At 39.6% G+C, this 19,858-nt stretch overlaps 1 protein-coding gene across 1 annotated transcript in view; it reads right to left on the minus strand.

Annotated features, from left to right (window-relative positions):
• The window catches only part of slc15a4 (solute carrier family 15 member 4), a 98,633-nt gene that overhangs the window by 58,073 nt on the left and 20,702 nt on the right, over positions 1 to 19,858 (minus strand). Inside the window, exons 5-6 of the mRNA XM_022670490.2 lie at positions 18,493 to 18,570; positions 5,412 to 5,592 (exon numbers count right to left, since the gene is read on the minus strand). Of these exons, the coding sequence (XP_022526211.1) occupies positions 5,412 to 5,592; positions 18,493 to 18,570 (259 nt within the window). The remainder of the gene's footprint in view (positions 1 to 5,411; positions 5,593 to 18,492; positions 18,571 to 19,858) is intronic.

The raw sequence follows: 19,858 nt of genomic DNA on the forward strand, positions 1-19,858 counted from the left end.
CTGCTACACCACTGAGCCATGACATGCTCAAATGTTTCAATACTGACCTGTAACGCTCCACACTGTTACACCACTGACCGATAACCCGTTATACTTTCACACACCCACACATACAGTTTGTTCTTGCACAGAGTCTACACCAGTCATTGTTTTATTAATGAATGTGTGTGTGTGTGAGTGTGTGTGTGTGTGTTTCAGCAGATAATGGGACTCAGGATCAGTCCCCAAGGTTCTCATTAGAGAGACACACACACACACAAAATACCACACACACACACACACACACACACACAGACATATCCCCTCTTTAGCTGAAGGAGAAGAGGAGTGGAGTTTATTAATAGCTGTGTATTTCAGTCAACACTAACCACAAGCACCTACAGCTTTATAATCAAACCTCTCCTCCCTCACCCTGTTCACTCCCTCACGCTCCACTCCTCTAAAACAGGTGGAGGAACTGGGAGAAGATCAGATCCTCCACCTTCAGTCCATCCATCAGCTGAGTCTGGGGGACGTTTTACTAGACCTGATGAAGAGTTACAGGCGTGCTCAGTCTAGTTTTTAGAGAAAGAAAAAAAAATATTCAGAAAGAGAGAGAGAGAAACAATAAATGAGAAAATGTAGTGATTAGAAAAAATGAGAGAGAAGAAAAAAAAGAAGAAATGAGGAATAAAGTAAAAAAGGGATGAAAAAAAATTCACCAAAATAAATGAAACAGAAAATTTGTATGGAAAAGTAGAGAAATAAGAAAATTAAGAAAGAGAGAGAAATAAGATAGAAATAAAACAATGTAATGAGAGTGAAATAAAAAAAATAAGAGAAATAAACAACAGAGAAAAAGTAGAGGAAGGAGGGATGGAGAGGAATAAAAATGAAAAAGAAGCAGCAGAGGAAAAGTTGAGAAAGGAATGATTGAGCGAAATAAAACATCACCTAAAACTCATCTTCCCCAAAGAAGGTGTTTGTGTGTTTAATATGCAGCTCTGTGTGTGTGTGTGTGTGTGTGTGTGTGGGGTTCAGTGAGCTGAGTCTAATCCAGCTGCAGGGCTGGAGCAGCTCATCTGCAGCCAAACAGAACCGAGCAAAACAGAGAGAGACGCTCTCTATACCTCCACCTGTACATCCCTCCGCCCCCCTCCACCTCCCTCCATCACAGCAGGACTCCATGCACCGGCAGAGCACATACCTGCCAGTCTGTGTGTGTGTGTGTGTGTGTGTGTATATGTGTGTGTTTGTGTGTTCATTCAGATAGAACCATGCTGAGAATTGAAGTGCAAAGCTTTCACAGAAGGTCAGTCAGACTATTCCAAGCCAGCGTGATGGAACAGCGGGAAAAACACGTTCCTAAACTTTAGAGTTGAATGGAAAAACTAAAAGTTTAACAAAGCTGGAAACAGCCCCCTTCCTCTCTCACTGACCCGCTTCTGCTTATATTTACTGTGGAAGTATTTTGAGTCCCACACTGAAATCCCAAACGTGCTTTTCCTTTGTCTAAATAAAGAACTCTGCATGCAAATGAACATCAAACTCACTTTATTTGCACTTAAAAAGTCTTATATTTAATTCTATATTTATTAATTTTTTTTGCATATTTACTTAGCTTTTATTTCTCCTTTATTTGCACAAAAGATGAAACTGACTATCTGACAAGAAAGAAGGAACCAGTGGTGTCTCAACAGTTAGATTACCAGGCCATCGATGACAAGGTTATGGGTTCAATACCCGGGTTTAGCCGCTACTGTTGGGCCCTTGAGCAATTCCTTAATCCCTTAATGCTCCCCGGGCACCGCTGTGATGGCTGCCCACCACTCCAGGCACGTGTTCTCACTGTACCATGCATGTATCTTGTGTGTGTTTAATGTACGAACGGGTTTAGAGCTTGTCTTGGTCGTCTGGTCTTATTAAATGAAACACGGTGGGTAAAAGTGCAGAGTAACATCTACTAGATTTTGAAGCATTACTGCAAGAATTTAGAGATCACCATGATTTCACCTCATCCCAGACTGAAGTGACACAAATCTCAGATTTTTGGCTTAATTTTTTTTCATGGCTGTGTGAACGTGCCAAATCAATTTTTTCAAAACAGATATGAGTCACTTTCATATGTGGTCCTAAATCAGATACGTATTCGATGCATGGACATGTGGCATTGACTGCAAATCAGAATTCATGCTTACCTTTTACGCATGCGCTACGTGCTTCTCTCTCGTACCCACACATCTCTTGGTGCAGCTGTGCAGCTAGAGCTGCAAAAACAGCAAAAGCAAACCACCTGGCCTTTTTTTTAAACTCCTCGACCTGAAATGAATTTCAGACCAGCTGTTTGCTGTTTCTTCACTCTAGCAAAAGATGCTCCACATATGAGCTGCTAACAAACGCATCCAGTTACCTTTCTAAAGCTTCGAGTCGTCTCTCAAATATGACGCTTTTTGTTGGTGGTGAAGAAGGCTACATTTATACACGTATCAATGTGTGCATGTGAGGCGTTTTCAGGGACAGATTTGTTCACATTACACACTGATATAGGTCACTTACATATGTGAATGTAAACCGTCAAATACGATCTAAGCAAAAAAATTTGGATTTGAGCATTTGAGCAATGTGGCTTGTAATGTGAACATAGCTGTAGATGGAGCAACATCATTCTAGAGAATGCAGTTTCACAGCTACAGAGCTTAACGCTTTATGCCCCACTAGCACATGCCACTGGCATTAGAGAACGTGACTGTTAGATTTCTAGAAAGGTCTACGGCCAGCCCAAGTATGGTGTATAAAGTATAGTAGCCGTGTCTTGTCTTAGTTGTCTTGTGTTGTTGAATGAATAGGTGGAATGGGTCGAGTGTCAGTGGATCTTCTTCAATGATGAGTCCATAGTTGGAGAACCTCTTGGTAAGCACCAAGATCAACAGTTTGTTGCCATACGTAAAGAAGGTGTAACATGTTGTGTGGTAAAATTTGTACTTGTACAATGCCAGATCACCTTCAGTCTTCATTACAGGCACTTGAACGGCACAACATTACATTAATGAGGTCCTGCAACCAGTGGTCCTACCTTTTCTGAACATGCATTTGGGTGCACTATTTCAACAGAACAATGCTCGTCCACATGCTGCTGCCATCCAAAGAGATTTCATTTGAAATCATGTATTATTTACCTTAATCTTTCAATCAGACATTTTCCTCTGTAAGCCACTACGTTTGCAACTATTTCTCTGATGAATAATATTGTTTTGTTTTAAAGGGGCAAATATGGTACATTTTTCTTGTATTCTCTTATTGTATTGATGTTTTCCTGTATTGTGCCGAAAACCCTCTTTAACACTTATGTATTAAACATGGATGTATGCAAACTATATGGAAAGTAGGATTGGAACACATGCTTATCCATTGCTTCATCTGGAATCAGGGCTTTTAAAGAGTTTATTTTGATTTTTGTTGGAGTAACTGTCTTCACTATCCAGGGAAGGTTAATGAGGTCAGGATCTTGGATGATAATCATCCCATCTCATCCCAACAGAATTAGAATATTAGAGCAATATCATTGCAGCAGAATTCCACAGCTCCACAGCTCCAAAGCTCAATCTGGCATTAGGCACTGTGCCAATAATGCTGGTGTGTGTTGTTTGAGTGTGAGTGTAAAGGACTGGGTGTAGAACAGGACTGTGTGTAAGTGTCCTTAAGTGTCTCGAAAAGGTGCTACATAAATGTACCTTAAATGTACCTTAAATTAACTTAAAGTAGCCAAGTCTCTTGTCCCTGTAGAGAAGTATTGCCACTAGAATAAGACTGGCACTGTGCCTAACGCCAGCCAGGAGTGGGCCAGAAGAGTACATAGCCTTCAACACTGAGCTGTTTAAGAGTGAAACTGTGTTCTCTGGAATGATGGTGCTCTATCGAATACTTAGAGATGAGTCGACGGGTTGGGGATAAGGTGACCGTTATCTTCCAACATCCTGATCTCATGCTCTAATGCTCCTGACACTTCTGCGGAATGCTCCAAAATCTGGTAGAAAGCCCACGGACAGTAGAGACAGTTACTCCAACAGAAGTATAATTTTGAGAGCTATTTTAGTGATCTGTAGATGAGCAGTCTAAGCGTCCAGCTTGATTTAGGGCATCAGTGTGTTTTGCAACAATCCGGGTTAGCACCCGAACATCCCTTTCAGACAGCTTCCTCTTGCGTCCACAGTTAATCCTGTTGGATGTGGTTTGTCCTTCTTGGTGGTATGCTGACATTACCCTGGATACCGTGGCTCTTGTTACGTCACAAAGACTTGCTGTCTTGGTCACAGATGCACCAGCAAGGCGTGCACCAACAATTTGTCCACTTTTGAACTCTGGTATGTCACCCATAATGTTGTGTGCACTGCAATATTTTGAGACATCTCTGACATACTGGTGCAATGTGCAATTAATGAAGATTGGCCACCAGGCTGCTCCAATTTAGCCATGAAACCTCCCACACTAAAATGACAGGTGTTTCAGTTTCATTGTCCAACCCTTGTAAATGTTGGGTTTGTGCACCGCTGTGTTTCCATGTGTGTGTAAGAAGTAGGGTGTATGTGTGTTGGGCACATGCGAAATGCCTGTGTTGCCAAAATAACAATGAACGTCTGACTGTTGACATCTGTGTTTTCCGTTGCCAAGATAGAGATATGCCAGAAATGGACCTGAACACACGTAATTTCGAAACCACCTTGCCCATCAGCGTAGATATATTCGTAAGCTATTTGTTTCTATTTAAACGACACAGTCTTAGGGTTCTGAGTGTTCAAGCGGGCTAAACGTTGCCACTTTGATCAGGAGTTCGCTTGTTCGAATCCTGTTCATATAGCTTGCCATTGGCCAACGGAGCCCTGAGAGAGCACAGTTGGACAGTTTGCTCTCTCTGAGTGAGTAGATGTCGCTCTCTTACCAGATCAATCCAAAGGGTGATGTCCGCAGCACGAGGCGTCTGTGAGCTGATGTATCAGAACCGAGCGCAATGTGATGCTACTAGGCAATGCTGCATCAGCAACAGTTAGAAAAAAGGTGGTGGCTGAATTCACATGTGTTTGAAGGAGGCATGTGCTATTCTACACCCTCCTGGTGTGTTGGGGCATTACTAGTGATAGGGGGAGTCCTAATGAGTGAGTTGGGTTATTGGCTGTGTAAATTGGGAAGAAAATGGGAAGAAATTAGGAAAAAATTAAAAATATGCAAAAAATAGACTGTTGGACGATTAGGAGGAAGATAGCAATGAAGATTGTGACACACTTTGTGCAAGGTGTAAGATAGGGCCCAAAATCCCCTTTAAAATACCATTGATTTCAAAAGAAATTAGATGAATAAGTAGGTGTTCCAATGCTTTTTTCCCCACATAGTGTATGCACTGCATAAACAGAGGGTGTCAGAGTGTGTTTCTCTCTTACCCGCAGCGACAGCTGAGCACATGACGAAGAACATGCCGACGGCGATCCTCTTCAGAGAGGAGGGCAGCAGCCCCCTGCGCCTCAGTATGGGGTCCACAAGTTTATCCTTCAGCGGGATCAGCATCAGGATCAGCACAGCGTCAAACATCGTCAGCCAGGCTGCTGGGAACTTAAACCGCATCTACACATAAAAACACACACAGAACACGAGCTCATATACAGCAAACGCTGCTCTTTCAGCTCCACCTTGCTTGTGGTGCTTGTGTGTATTTGAGTGTATTTGATCACTGGTTTTAATTTCACACACTCACTTACAAGCAAACACACTCTCTCTCTCTCTCTCTCTCTCTCTCTCTCTCTCTCACTCTCATACACAGGGGGAGGAGAACAGTGTTGACTGTGCTCTACAGCGTGATAAACAGCAGTTAACACACACTGCAGACACTGATGGAAAGAGGACACTGTCATATTTGATCTCTCTCTCTTTCTCTCTTTCTCTTCCCTCAGAGAGTACACACACCCGACTGCACTGAGAGCAGAGAGCAAGTATGTGTGTGTGTTGCTCTATTTCTGCATCCTCAGCTCCCTCATGTGGCAAAACAAGATATTATCTAAAGAATACTGACAGAGAGAAATATAAAATTAGGTGAAAATGAGAAAATGAAATAAATTACAAGAAAAGTGAATGAAAGAGAGGGATACATAAAAGGTTTGGATAGAGAGACATACTCATAGGACAGAAAAAGTGAGAGAGAGAAAGAGAGAAAGAGAAGGAGAGAGAGAGAGAGAGAGAGAGAGAGAGAGAGAGAGAGAGAGAGGGGTGACAGAGAGGTGACTCATACAGGAGAAGGATTTACTGATGGGGAGACAAACTGAAAAGAGGGAGAGAGATTATGAAGAGAAAGCAAGAGAGAGACAAAAGATAAAGATTAAGAGCCAGGTTCATACACTTTTTAACCAATACATTTCCATGACTTTTCTGTGTCTTTAAGGGAAATTTTCATGACCATACGATCTTTAAAACATCAGTGCAGACATGAACAATAAATCCAAAAATCAACTAAAACAATAAAGACAAAAATACATGTTGACACAATCTTTAATAATAATAATAAAATGTGTCAATTCCTGAGAGATTACTGAATTAACTCTGAGCTGATGTATTTGTAATCTCAAAATAGCTTTTCTCAGTCAATAAATGGAAACATATTTGTAGACCAAATTTCCATGAATTTAGCAAAACTTTGAGTATTTTTATTTTTCCAAAACTTATCCAGGCCTGGAAAATGCTATTTTCAAATTACATGACTTTTCCAGGTTTTTCATGACCGTACGAACCCTGAAGAGTGAGAGAGACTGAAAAGAAAGATTGAGAGACTGAAAAGAGAGTGAGAGAGAGGGAGTCAGAAAAAGAGCAAAACACTGAAGAGACAAATAACTGAAGACTGAAATAAAAGCTGAAAAAAGAGTGAGAGAGGCAGGAGAGACTGAAAAGAGCTAAAGAGAGCGAGGGAGAGAAAAAGACTAAAGAGAGTAGACTAAAGAAAGAGGGAGAAAGTATGGCTAAAGACAGCAAGAGAGACTAAAAAGAGAGAAAGAGAGAGAGAGAGAGCCTGAAGAGAGAAGACTAAAGAAAGAGGGAGATAGGGAGATGAAAGAGGGAGATTAATGGTGAGAGAGACTGAAAAGAGACAGAGAATGAAAAAAGAGCAAGAGAGAGATGACTGAAAAGAGAAGACTAAAATAAGAGGGAGAGAGGGAGACTGAAGAGGTAGAGTAACAGTGAGAGAGACCGCAAAGAGAGAGACAAATGTTAAGAGTGTGAGAGAGAAAGAAAAAGAATGAAAAGATAAAGAACATAGAATAGAAAAGGAAAAAAGAGAAATCCAGCTTGAAAAAGAGAGAGATAAGCAGGAAAGAAGTGAGATCTTGACTATTAAGAGAAGGTGAAAAGGAAATTAGAAAAGAGGGAATACACAAAGAGTGAATAGACAGGAAGAGTAAAGAAAGAGATTTTGGAAGAAAAAAAAAACAGAAAGCAAAGCAAAACAGAGTGAGACAGAAAGAGGGGACAGAGCGAAAAGAATAGTGGGGGAATATACACAGAAAGAGTGAATAGAGAAAAATATAGTCCAAGAAATGAAAGTGAAAAATGAAAACACAAAACAAAGTACAAAGAGATTGAAAGCAAGAGACAAAGTATAGAGGCTGAAAAGACTCTGAAAAGAGTGAGTGAGAAAGTGATGAGTGAGCGAGAGAAAGGCTGAAAAGTGAAAGAGAGAGAGAGAGAAAAGAGAGAGAGTAAGAGAGGTGAATCTCTAATAGGCTGTAAAATCATTAATCTTGTACAAAGTGTTTTAAACTGTAATGGGAATTAAGCAGCAGAGCTATGAGCACCTGCTTTATGATGAATAGCCCCCGGTTCTCCCTAAAACACTACTTAATGACCAGCGGAGGAGCGAGGGGCTGGTGGTGGGGGGGCTGCAGGAAAAACAAGAGCATTCAGAGCAGGAAACAACTGCAGTCTTTAAACAAAACCCATCCCAGAGGCGTTCACAGCACTGTCTCAGACCTTCTGGGTCAACCTTCACATTATTATAGCCATCATTACCAGTCTTTAAAGAGCCAATATCCTTATTTCCTCGCTGTCCATCTTCCCCCTGAGGTCCAATTATATCGCTTATGTGTGTTTACGCTCATAAAATAGCCGCAGTTTAGTGTTACACAACCGCTTTTCTGCTTTTCTTCACCCCTTGGGTTTGAACAGTCGGTGCCCTTTAGCAATAATATGCAAACGACAAACTACTCCAGATTTTTTGCATTATAAGGCACATTTAAAATCCTTTAATTTTCCCAAAAATAGACAGTATGCCTTATAGGTACCTTATGTATGAATTCTATCAGTCAGGATGTAAGGAGCAGTAAAGCCACTCCACTAAAGTGCAGAGTTATACAGGAGTTTCAGTTTAGTTCTCCGCAAGTAAGCTAACTGTGCTAAGTTCTAGCTCTTTCGCCCGTCCAGAAGTGAGTATTATTGGCCTATAGCCTGCTGCTAACCCCAGCCTAGCACAGCTGGAGCAGTATTAGCATTAGCCACTAACTTCGCTAAGTTCTAGCTCTTTCGCCGTCCAGAAGTGAGTATTTTTGGCCTATAGACTGCAGCTAACCCCAGCCTAGCACTGCTGGAGCAGTATTAGCATTAGCCGCTAACTGTGCTAAGCTCTAGCTCCTTCCCTGTCTAAAGGTGAGTATTTTTGGCCTGTAGCATGCTGCTAACCCCAGCCTCGCACTGCTGGAGCAGTATTAGCATTACCTACTAACCACGCTAAGTGTAAGCTCTTTCTCTGTTCAGAAGTGAGTATTTTCAGCCTGTAGCCTGCTGCTAACCCTGGCTAGCACTGCTGGAGAAATATTAGCATTAGCCAATTACCGTGCTAGCTCTTTCACCGTTTAGAGGTGAGTATTATCGGCCTGTAGCCTGCTGCTAACCCCAGCTTAGCACTGCTGGGGCAATATTAGCAGTAGCCACTAAGCATGCTAGCTCTTTCGCCGTTTAGAGGGGAGTATTCTCGGCTTCTAGCCTGCTGCTAACACCGACTAGCACTGCTGGAGCAGTATTAGCATTAGCCGCTAACCACACTAAGCACTACCTCTTTCATTGATTAGAGTTGAGTCTTATATCAGCCTGTAGCCTGCATGTTTTCCATATTAAAACAAGCTATGTGGGATGAATCGCTAGCTAATATCACTCTGGCTTACTGTAACACTCTGGGTTCCTTAGTGTAAGCTGTTAGGTAATGCTAATACAATGCATAAAATGCTAATGCCTTAGTGAAAATCTGGAAAGGCTTACTGTAAATAAACGGAAGTGTTTTACTCACCAGATAAACATTTTTCAGGAGAGAAGTCTGTATAGATTAACATCCAGCGCTCGTTTGACTTTAAAACAATGATTTTTTTAAGAATTACAGTTTTGTTTACTTAACTTAGCTTAGTTTTATATGGCAACACCTCTGTTTCTTACTAGTTTTGCATAATGCACCTTATAATCCAGAAACAGACCAGAAAATAGATGTTCATTGAAAGTAAGCCTTATAATCTGGTGCACCAAAATATGGTAGCCAGATTCTGCCAGTTATGATTATAACCACAAACACGATCCTGGAATGTTTCATTCATCTGACAATCACTACCAGGCCTTGCTCCAACTCCGATTAATTCGCACAGCCTTGCCATGAGCATGCTGGCTATTGTTCAAGCTCTTTCATAAGATAACACCTTTAAACTTGAGCAGATTTGGTTTGAGTGTTCCAAAGCTGTCCTCTGAGACAACACTTAATGTTCAATTTACATACTGCTGTCCCATAACTTTTGGCATTACAGGTGTGCTCTGTTCAGTTCATCTGGATTACTCCGTTTAAAAACTCTTTAATTATTGCTACAGTTATATGAAGGTTGAACCTCAAGCATTATGCGGAACATAAAACTAATTATTTACACACTATCACTTTCTTTCTCACTTTCTCTCTCTCTCTCTCTCTCTCTCTCTCTCTCTCTCATGCACACTGAAATGTGTTAGGTGCACGTACTTCCTTTCTCCAGGATGTATTTCAGTCAGCGTAACTAAAACGGGTTACTTTTAATACTCTTTATCCAGCATTTACACTCTCATTACTTTAGCTAAGCTACAGTAATTTATACAAGTCCCTCTAAGCAATGCTTCCTCGCTCACTCTCACACTTTCTCTCTCTCTCTTTCTTTCTCCCTTTTTTAGAACAGTCTGCAGATGAAATTCTCTCTTACTATTCTGTACTAGCCATCTTTTACTGTTACTCTTTTAAAAAGCACCTCCTACTCTCTATTTTATATTGTCTCTCGCCCTGAACCTATCTTTCTTTCTCTCTTACAATCTATAGCCTCTATCTACACTACGGTCTATCTATCTATCTCTTTGTGCTACCCTGCAGTCTCTCTCTCCCTTTATTATGAATTGTTAGTCTCTTTCTCTCCATGCTACTCTACAGTCTCTGTCCCTCTGCAGATTATTATAGAGAGAATACAAATTATAAAGGAAAGAGAGACTGCTCTCTTAATTATAAGTCAAAGTCTATGGTCTTTACATAATTTCTCTATTCTATTTGACAGACACTCTCTCTATAATTCAATATTACTGTCCTTTATCAGTCTCTCTCTATTCTACTATGTAGTCTCTCTTTTTGTCACTGCATAATCTGTAGTCTCTCTTTTGCACACTACATGATAATCTGTAGTCGTTTCTTTTCTTACTCCATGATAAAAAGTGAGAATGCAGTGAGAATAGAGACTACAGATTATCATGGAGTGAGAAAAAGAGAGACTACAGATTCTCACTGCATGATTATCTGTAGTCTCTCTTTTTCTCACTACATGATAATATGGGTAATATGTAGTCTCTCCCTTTCTCACTCCATGATAATCTGTGGTCTCTCTCTTTTTCTCACTGCATGATAATCTGCAATCTCTCTCTTTTTCTCACTGCATGATAATCTGTAGTCTCTCTTTTTCTCATGTAACAATATGTAGTCTATTGTCTTCTCACTCCAGTAAAATCTGTAATCTGCAGTCTCTCATTTTCTCACTCCATGATAATCTGTAGCCTCTTTTTCTCACTCTATGGTAATGTGTAATCTGTAGTCTCTCTTTTTCTCACTACATGACAAAATGTAGTCTCACTTTTTCTCACTGCATGATAATCTGTAGTCTCTCTTTTTCTCATGTAACGATAATATGTAGTCTTTCTTCTTCTCACTCTCAATGATAATCTGTAGTCTTTCTTATTGTCACTCCATGATATCCTGTAATCTGTAGTCTCTCTTTTTCTCACTCCATGATAACCTTTAGTCTCTCTTTTTCTCACTACATGATAATCTGCAATGTGTCGTCTCTCTTTTTCTTACTGTATGATAATCTGTAGTCTCTCTTTTTTCTCATTCCATGATAATCTTTAGTCTCTCTTTTTCTCACTACATGATAATCTGTAATGTATCGTCTCTCTTTTTCTCACTGCTTTATATGTAGTATTTTTTCTTACTTTATGATAATCTAAGGTCTCTCTTTTTCTCACTCCATGACAAAATATAGTCTCTCTTTTTTCCCTACATGATGGTCTGTAGTCTCTCTTTGTCTCACTCCATAATAATCTGTAGTCCATTTCCTTCTCACTCCATGATAATCTGCTCTCTCTCTCTCTCTCTTTCGGTTTCTCTCTCTATGTCTATGTCTTAATTAAGCTCTGTCGGTCTGGCTGTGGTGAATCAGCAGAGAGATAGAGTGATTCCCTCTAGGCCCAGCATTCTAATGTGGGTATACTCTCCACATCAGCGTAGGGTAATTAAGAGAACGAAAATGCTGTGTGTGTGTTTGTGTAAGTGAGCGTGAGAGAGAGAGAAAAAGAGAGAGAGAGAGAGAGAGAGAGAGAAAGAGAGACAGACAGAGAGAGAGAGATTATATATTTGATGACAGCTGTGAGGTCTATGACCACACATCAGTGCTGATTCACACAAGATACTGAACGTCAGTGTGATGATGTTTTATAGGGTGTTTTATCTGGTCTGTTTGCAGTAATTAAACAGTAAACAGAACAGACAGCATCTGACAATTACTGCTTATGGTGCCTACATTTTCTTGTGTTGTTTCACAATTATATTGAAGGCTCGCTGTGCGCAATAGGCAGAGCGATGTGTCTCTGTCCCTCTCCAGGCTGGAAAAGCTGCTGCTACACTATGGAACTTGCATCAGCTTGTCAACAAATGCAAGTTTACAGCTTTCCTTGAAGGTGTCCTTTTTAACTACACTGAAGTGAAGTAGAAGTGAACGATACTCCACTATACTTGCATCATTTGCACTATAAATCGCATCAGATTAAAAGGCAAACTATCAGTAAACGTCTACTTTCTGGTCTATTTTCACACACAAGGCGCATTATATTTAAAGTCAAACGAGTGCTGGATGTTTGTTTGGGCGAGTAAAGCGCTTCTGTTTTATTACAGTAAGCTTAGAGTTTCAGATTTACAAGATTTTCAGAGAGTTCCGGTAACCCAGGGTGATATTAGCTAGCGGTTCGTACCACGTAGCTTGTTTTAACATAGTAACCGGGAAGGCTACAGTCCGATATACTCACCTCTAAATGGAGAAAGAGCTAGAAAGAAAGAGAACTATCGCTTTGCGCGGTTACGGGTTATGCTAGTGCTGCTCCAGCAGAGCTAGCGAAGGTTAGCAGGAGCCTAAAGTCCAACATACTTGCTTCTGAACGGCAAGAGTTAGTGGGTAATGTTAATGCTGCTCCAGCAGTGCTAGCGGGGGTTAGGAGCAGGCTACAGGCCGATAATACTCACCTATGAAGGGAAAAAGAGCTAGCACTTAGCACGGTAAGCAGCTAATGCTAATACTTCTCCAGGTTTGAGTCTCGGTTTTGGACAACTAAACTATAGAGCCAAACTATAACACTGCACTTCAGCGGAGTGGCTTTACAGCTGCTTACAACCGATGATAAAACTGATAAAATTCATACATAAGGTGCACTGATGATTTTTGGGAATATTAAAGGATTTTAAGTGCACCTTATAGTGCGAAAAAAATGGTACCTTTTTTAGTGACAAAGTTTTGATGTTAGTGGCAAGGCTTCCCATTCCTGCACCAATAAAATGAAACAACATGTAATGTCTACATGTTCACAGCTGTCTCTACTGTTGGCATGACGACAAACAACACAACAGATTGCCGTTGCTAGTTATGGAGGTTTAAGCTATCTGAGAAAACCCTCAGTCTATTCCTGGACTTAATATAAAGCAGGTGAAACACTTTTTAGTCTACACCTGGGCTTAATCTAGGTTTGGGAAGCTCAAAATAAATGGGAGCCTCAATAAACGACCCTAAGATCAAAGTGTCCAATGCTAAGCAAAAGTTGGAAGGGTATAAAGCTCCACCAGCACTGGGATGTTCAGTTTTCTTAATTGATGACAGAGCTCCATCCAATACCTCAGGGATGATGATTTGGAGTGGGGAAGCTGACTGATGCTCTCTGGAAGCCGAATACAATCAAATCCTCCTCACAGCAATGGTCCAACACATACTATAAGTCTTTCCCCGAAGAGTCGAAGCAGTTGCTGCAGCAAAGGAGGACAAACTCCCAGTAAATTCCCTCGATTCCAGCAGACACGCTGTAGGACACCGAGTGTAAATCTCTGCACGGTGGTTTCTGACCTCTATCTGTGATGTGGGTCAGTGAGAGGGGTGGGACCGAAGCTCTCGGAGGATCTTCATTCACACACAAAGCCCACCAAAGCCCGGCGCGGCAGCGTCCTCGCTACTGTCAACCGACTTATCACACGGAAATTTCCCACAAGGCCGGGAGCTTATCCGCGCCTAACGCAGCGATGCGGTGGTCGTTTTAGCCTCCTTATCTATTCCTCGATGAGCATTAAGTAAGATTAGCAGCTCCTGCCTGTGGATACCAGCAGATTTCTGCATGTAGGAGAAGGAAGAAGCCACTTAAACACCACACACACACACACACAAAAACCAGTGAAGAAAGAAAGCCACTGTGGGAAGAAGATATTTTTGCCTCGAGTAGAGATTTCATCTGCAAGCTGTTTGTAGGTTCGTTTGTAACCAGGACTTTATTCTGAACAAGCCAGGAAGCATTAGAGCATTCAGATCCTCCTCTAAGCGGCTGCCTAGCAAGTAGTAGAAAATATTTTTGCTAGACTGCTATTGGCTGCATAGATTCAATGGACACCAACGGCATTTAAACAATAAGGCTGCTCTTCGCTTTTTTTATGACAGAAAATGCCTGGTAAAGAACTCAGGCCTTGCTCTCAAAGTTGTCATCTTAAGATGTTGACTGCCTAAAAGTCACCCCCTGGATTTAACTAAGCCAATGATCTAGGGTTAAAGCTGCAGTTGGTCAGGTCTAGGTTCAGCAACAGTATGTGCTGAAAGAATGAGGTCAGCTGACTACCTGAATATACTGAATACAGACCAGGTTATTCCATTAATGGATGAAAAGTGGTTCAGGGAGCATGAGACATCATTTCCACACATGGATTGTTCACCTCAGAGTTCAGACCTTTACCCAATTGAGAATCTTTGGGATGTGCAGCGGTCAGACTCTACCATCATCAATGCTGCAAGATCTTGGTAAAAATGTATGCAACACTGTTTTGTGACAAGGCAGAAGCTTATTGAAACAATGCCACAGTGAATGCTTGCCGCAATTAATGCTAAAGGCGCTCCAACAAAATATTAGTGTGTGACCCCTTTTTTGTGGCCAAGCAGTGTGCGTACTATTTTTTTTTTATAAGAGAAGGACCTTCATTAAGCTGACTTGTAACATCAACACAAGGGTACTGATGCTAGGTAATGCTAATCCTGCGATAATGAAGCTATTACCATAGTAGCAATCCAAAAAAAGGCCAATGTTAATGGCGCAATAGCACTGCTACGGACAAGGTAGTAATAATAGTGGCCCGATTATTGTGCTTGCAGTAACACCATAGCACTGATGCTGGGCAAGACTGGAAGCTGGTATGCCAACAATGTGGCAGGGGTGTTGTTCATGGCCCCTATATTCATGTGAATGAAACATTTTCGAAAAACACTGTCATCTGTGGATAGACCTCAAAAGAGCAGAGCAGCAAGACGAACAGAGAACCTTAGAGATAAACAAAGCCTTTTCTCTACTCTACTCTCTACTTTCTTGAGCTTTATTTACTTTATTTTGTATTAATTTTCTTAAATCTTTGTTTTTCTTTTTAATGCACATTATTTTTTTTGTTACTGTTTTAACGCATTTATTTTTCATGTAAAGTCAGTTGAATTGCCATTATGTATGAAAGATGAGGTACAAATAAAGTTGCCTTGCTTTTTCTTGCCTTTAACAGGAAGAATAGGTGAAAATCCAAAAAACAAAAACTAAAAGACTCAAGTCCTATCCGGACGCGATTAGTTTCTCAGAAGGACGTCTGTGAAAAATATTTCACACTTCTACTTAGCATCCAGACTGCAAATAAAAAAAAACAGGACGACAAGTGAGTTTTTTGGCTCTCAGTCACGACATCACGTTCAGTAGCTCCTCCATTTCCACTCGATGTTGTGTTTACGTGGATCTCCATGGAAACGCGTGCCTAAAGTGTAATTACGGTGAGTGGCAGTAACCAAATAGCTATTTTATTAAAAGTAAGGTGAAGAAACACGTACATGGTCTTTCCAGATGGGAATAAAATCACAGAGGACCCTCCATAATAGAAAAAAATTACACCAGCACCCCCTGAGAAACTAATTCTGTCCGGACCTTAGGGCTTTAGTGAAACTCACTAAAGTGGGAGTTATTAAGCAATGACTATGCAAGGTGAACAAACCTTTGCTTCGGAACCTTGCAATAGATGGAAATAATAATAATAAAAAAGAAAAAAAAAAAAAAAAAGGTCTGTTTTGTAATTGGATGCCTGTTTTTTGTAAATCAGGTCATATTTTACACACTTAAAATATACTCACAGCAACAGATTTATTGACCAAGGGTGCCCAAACTTCTGAATGCCACTATATTCTTATAAAAGCTGTTTTGACTCAACACACTTACACAGGCAAACTCAAACACCTCCGCCCACACACTCACACATTTGTTAGGTGCTGTATTTACACTAGTTTCAGATCCTCATTTAGACTCTACACTTCCTCTCCTGACGTTCATCTTGTGACTCTGATTATAAAAACCTTTACAATCACGCCACTGCCTGACCACTCAGCAGCCCAGTGTTAATAAACCACCAGCAGATACGACAGCTGCAGAACTCCTATTAAAAATACCATAATCTACTTTAAAATCTTTTATAAAATTATATTTTTAGATGCTTTCTAACCTCTATTTATGTAGTTGTTACAATTACAAGCTGTAGTCCATCTGTTTCTCTGTATACTTTATTATTCTCCCTGTTGTTTAGCGTGTGCTGTAATGGCATACATGGTTTAAACACAGCAGTGCTGCTGGAGTTTTTAAACACCTAAGTGCCTGTGCTGGATTGAAAACAGTCCAACAACAGCATTCTATAAGCAATATCCTGAGGGCAGTGTTCTGTGCACACTGATGGAGGACTAGATAAATGCAAACACACACTAACACACCATGCTGAAAATGATCCAGAACCCAAATAATACCTGCTCTGTGATGGTCCTGTAAGGTCCTGATAACAAGGATAGCAAAGTATGCAGAACAACATAATGCTACACTCTGCAGTCATAGAACTACATACTCTCTTTAGAGTAAATTTATATAAATAACACTCTAAATGTAGGTCTTTGTGAAATAAACTGATGTGGAGCTACAGTCTATTATTAGGATAAAAATATTGTATATTAATAACACTATAAATGTAGGTATTGCAATATATACTAAAGTGAAGCCACAATCTCTATTAGGTAGAGAAAAGCTATTAGGTAAATAATATTAGATATAATTATAATTTAATAGTAACAGTCTTATCATGTTTTAATGACATTCTAAATGTACAGCACTGGAGAAAAAAAAAAGATGATGAGTTTCTTAGATTTCACCAAATTGAAAAACTTAATTATCAAAAGGAAGATGGATGATCACAAGCCATCAAACCAAGCTGAACTACTTGAACTTTTGAACCAAAAGCAGTGTGTAAGACTGGTGGAAGAGAACATGCCAAAATGCATAAAACTGTGAATAAAACCAGGGTTATCCCACCAAATATTGATTTCTGAGTTCTTAAAACTTTACGAATATGAACTTGTTTTCTTTGCAATATTTGAGGTCTGAAAGCTCTGCATCTTTTTTGTTATTTTTGCCATTTCTCATCTTCTGCAAATAAATGCTCTAAATTATAATCTTTTGTTTGAAATATGCTAAACAACTATGTTCATTTTACCCAAACATATACCTATAAACAGCAAAATTGTATATATATATATATATATATATATATATATATATATATAAAATAAAATATAAATAAACTGATTCAGAAGTTTATATAGAAGGTCTTGATTTTTTTTCCCCAGAGCTGTATTAATATTAATAACACTCTAAACGTAGGTATTGTGATATAGACTAAGGTAGAGCTATAATCTCTCATTAGGGTTTATATATATATTAATAGCACTCTAATTATAGGTGTTTTGATGATATACAACTAGGTAGAGCTACAGCCTCTCATTAGAGTGAATATATTTAATTAACATTTTAAATGTAGGTATTGTGATATACACTAGGGTGGCGCTACAGTCTTTCATTAAGGTAAATATTAGTCATATTAATTATAGTTTAATTCTAAGTATTGTGAGATACATTGAGGCTGGAATACAGTCTCTCATTAGGCTGAATAAATATTAATAACACTTTAAATGTAGGTATTGTGATATACACTGAGGTGGAGCTACTGTTCTTCATTAGGATGAATATAGTCTCTCATTAAGGTGAATACTAATGAATAATTATAGTTTAATAGTAAGTATTGTGATATACACTGAAGCTGGGCTACAGTCTTTTGAGTTTTTTTTTATCAGTGTTCTGTACAGTTAGTCCATTCTTGCAACAGCAGTTATAAAAGGACCACTTTTCTTGGCAAGGCACAGGCACACATGGTCACACATTTGGGAATTGAATATACACGTTGGCACACACTTACACACATACACACACACACACACTATACACAGTGTAGATGGCCAACAACGTGCACAGAATGAGTTTCTAATCTGTGATTAGTGAGTGGGTCAAAGTTTTTCAGCTTTGGCCTGTGTCCGCTATTATAATACACGATCAGGGTCCAGGACGGACCTGGTGCTCTACCAACTACTTATTCAGGTAATTAATACTATAAATGACATCAAATTACCAAAACTAGGTGTTAGATTAGGATTTCAAACAGGATTTGACAGCACCCCTCTACAAAAAGAGTTGTAGATAGGGTGGAGTAATAGGATGTTAAGAACAGGGTTGACAGGTAGATTTTTCACAAATACTCATCTGTTCTCAGATCAGCTGCTGTAGAATGATTATTGAATTTATTGTACTTACCGTTTGAGAGTCTGTAACATTAGCTTCGGATCCAGGGATTCTCAGGTGAAGACTCTGTAGGTAATACGTGGTCTGCATCTGTATTACAAACAGAACAGAGGTTACTGATGGAGGTGGAGGAAATGTGGTAAAATTTTATAACAGGAAAATGGTGAAAGCATTTTTACTCCCTCGTGTGACAAGACATTTGTTACTGCTCGTCTTCATTAAGGTGCCAAATGTGTAAGGCTTAGGGACTGTACACTAGCAGTTGAGGTTCTTTACAAATCAATACTGCTGGACAACCAAGTGAAGTGCAGGCCATTTATTTGAAGGCTCAAAGGTAAAACGCTTTAATTCAGTTGGACGTCTACCTGGAATTGCACTACAGAAGAAAAAAAGATGGAGGTAATCAGAGGTCAACTGAGGCAATTCACTTTACCAGCCAGAGAGTGGAAACCAAGCAAAACGTGTCAGACGATGGCACCTCATACCAAGTGACCTTTACATGTAATTGGGGGGAAAGGAAATTTATTTCTGTGTGTATGAGACAGGCTATAACCCAGTGGTCTGGGTCCCAGTGCACTCCTTTGCCATCTTCATATTGTGCTGCGAGTTCATCCAGCCAAAGGAAATTAGCCTGGCCTTCCTCATAATGGAAGGAGCCACTATGGCCACGTTATTTCCCAACTGCTCCCAGCGGACCTCATTTTCAAGCATCCAAAAGGGATCAGAGAGGCAAACTAGTTCAAGTCAAACACATATAGCACAGCTTTGACCAAATGCATTGAAGTATTTTTCGTTTCTGATAAAGCTAAACATTCAATTATGATGAGGTTTTACACTCTGCAGTTCATAAAATGATGCTTTCTTAACAGACCTTATGTTGAAGGAGCCAAAAAAGGGATTTTAGAGGCAAATTAATTTTAAGTGACTGCATCTACACTTATCTAAAGGGCAATTAATCAAAATAATTTTGATTTCCTTAATACTTTTTAAAATATACTGTGTATATATATATATATATATATATATATATATATATATATATATATATATATATATATATATATATATATATATATATATCCACACAAGAAGACACAAAATCAGCCCAGTACACTCTTTTTAGTACACAATTTTTAGGCATAAGGGCCAAAATAGGCCTAAATATACCTCAAGGATTTTACTCTCAGTGTATAGAGGTGTACAAACAGGGAGAAAAAAATGTAATGTACAATAAAACTGTTAGATATCTTGATTTTAGCTCTAATTTTTCCCATAGTAAAAAGTAGTTATGGATGAGGTTCACTACAGGCCTCTACCTTGTTTTAACTCGCTGTACCTCGCTCTGCCTCCAGCCCTGTTAGTTCACGTGATCAAAGTC

This window comes from Astyanax mexicanus, chromosome 12 (assembly GCF_023375975.1).
Source record: "Astyanax mexicanus isolate ESR-SI-001 chromosome 12, AstMex3_surface, whole genome shotgun sequence".
Taxonomy (NCBI): Eukaryota; Metazoa; Chordata; class Actinopteri; order Characiformes; family Acestrorhamphidae; genus Astyanax; species Astyanax mexicanus.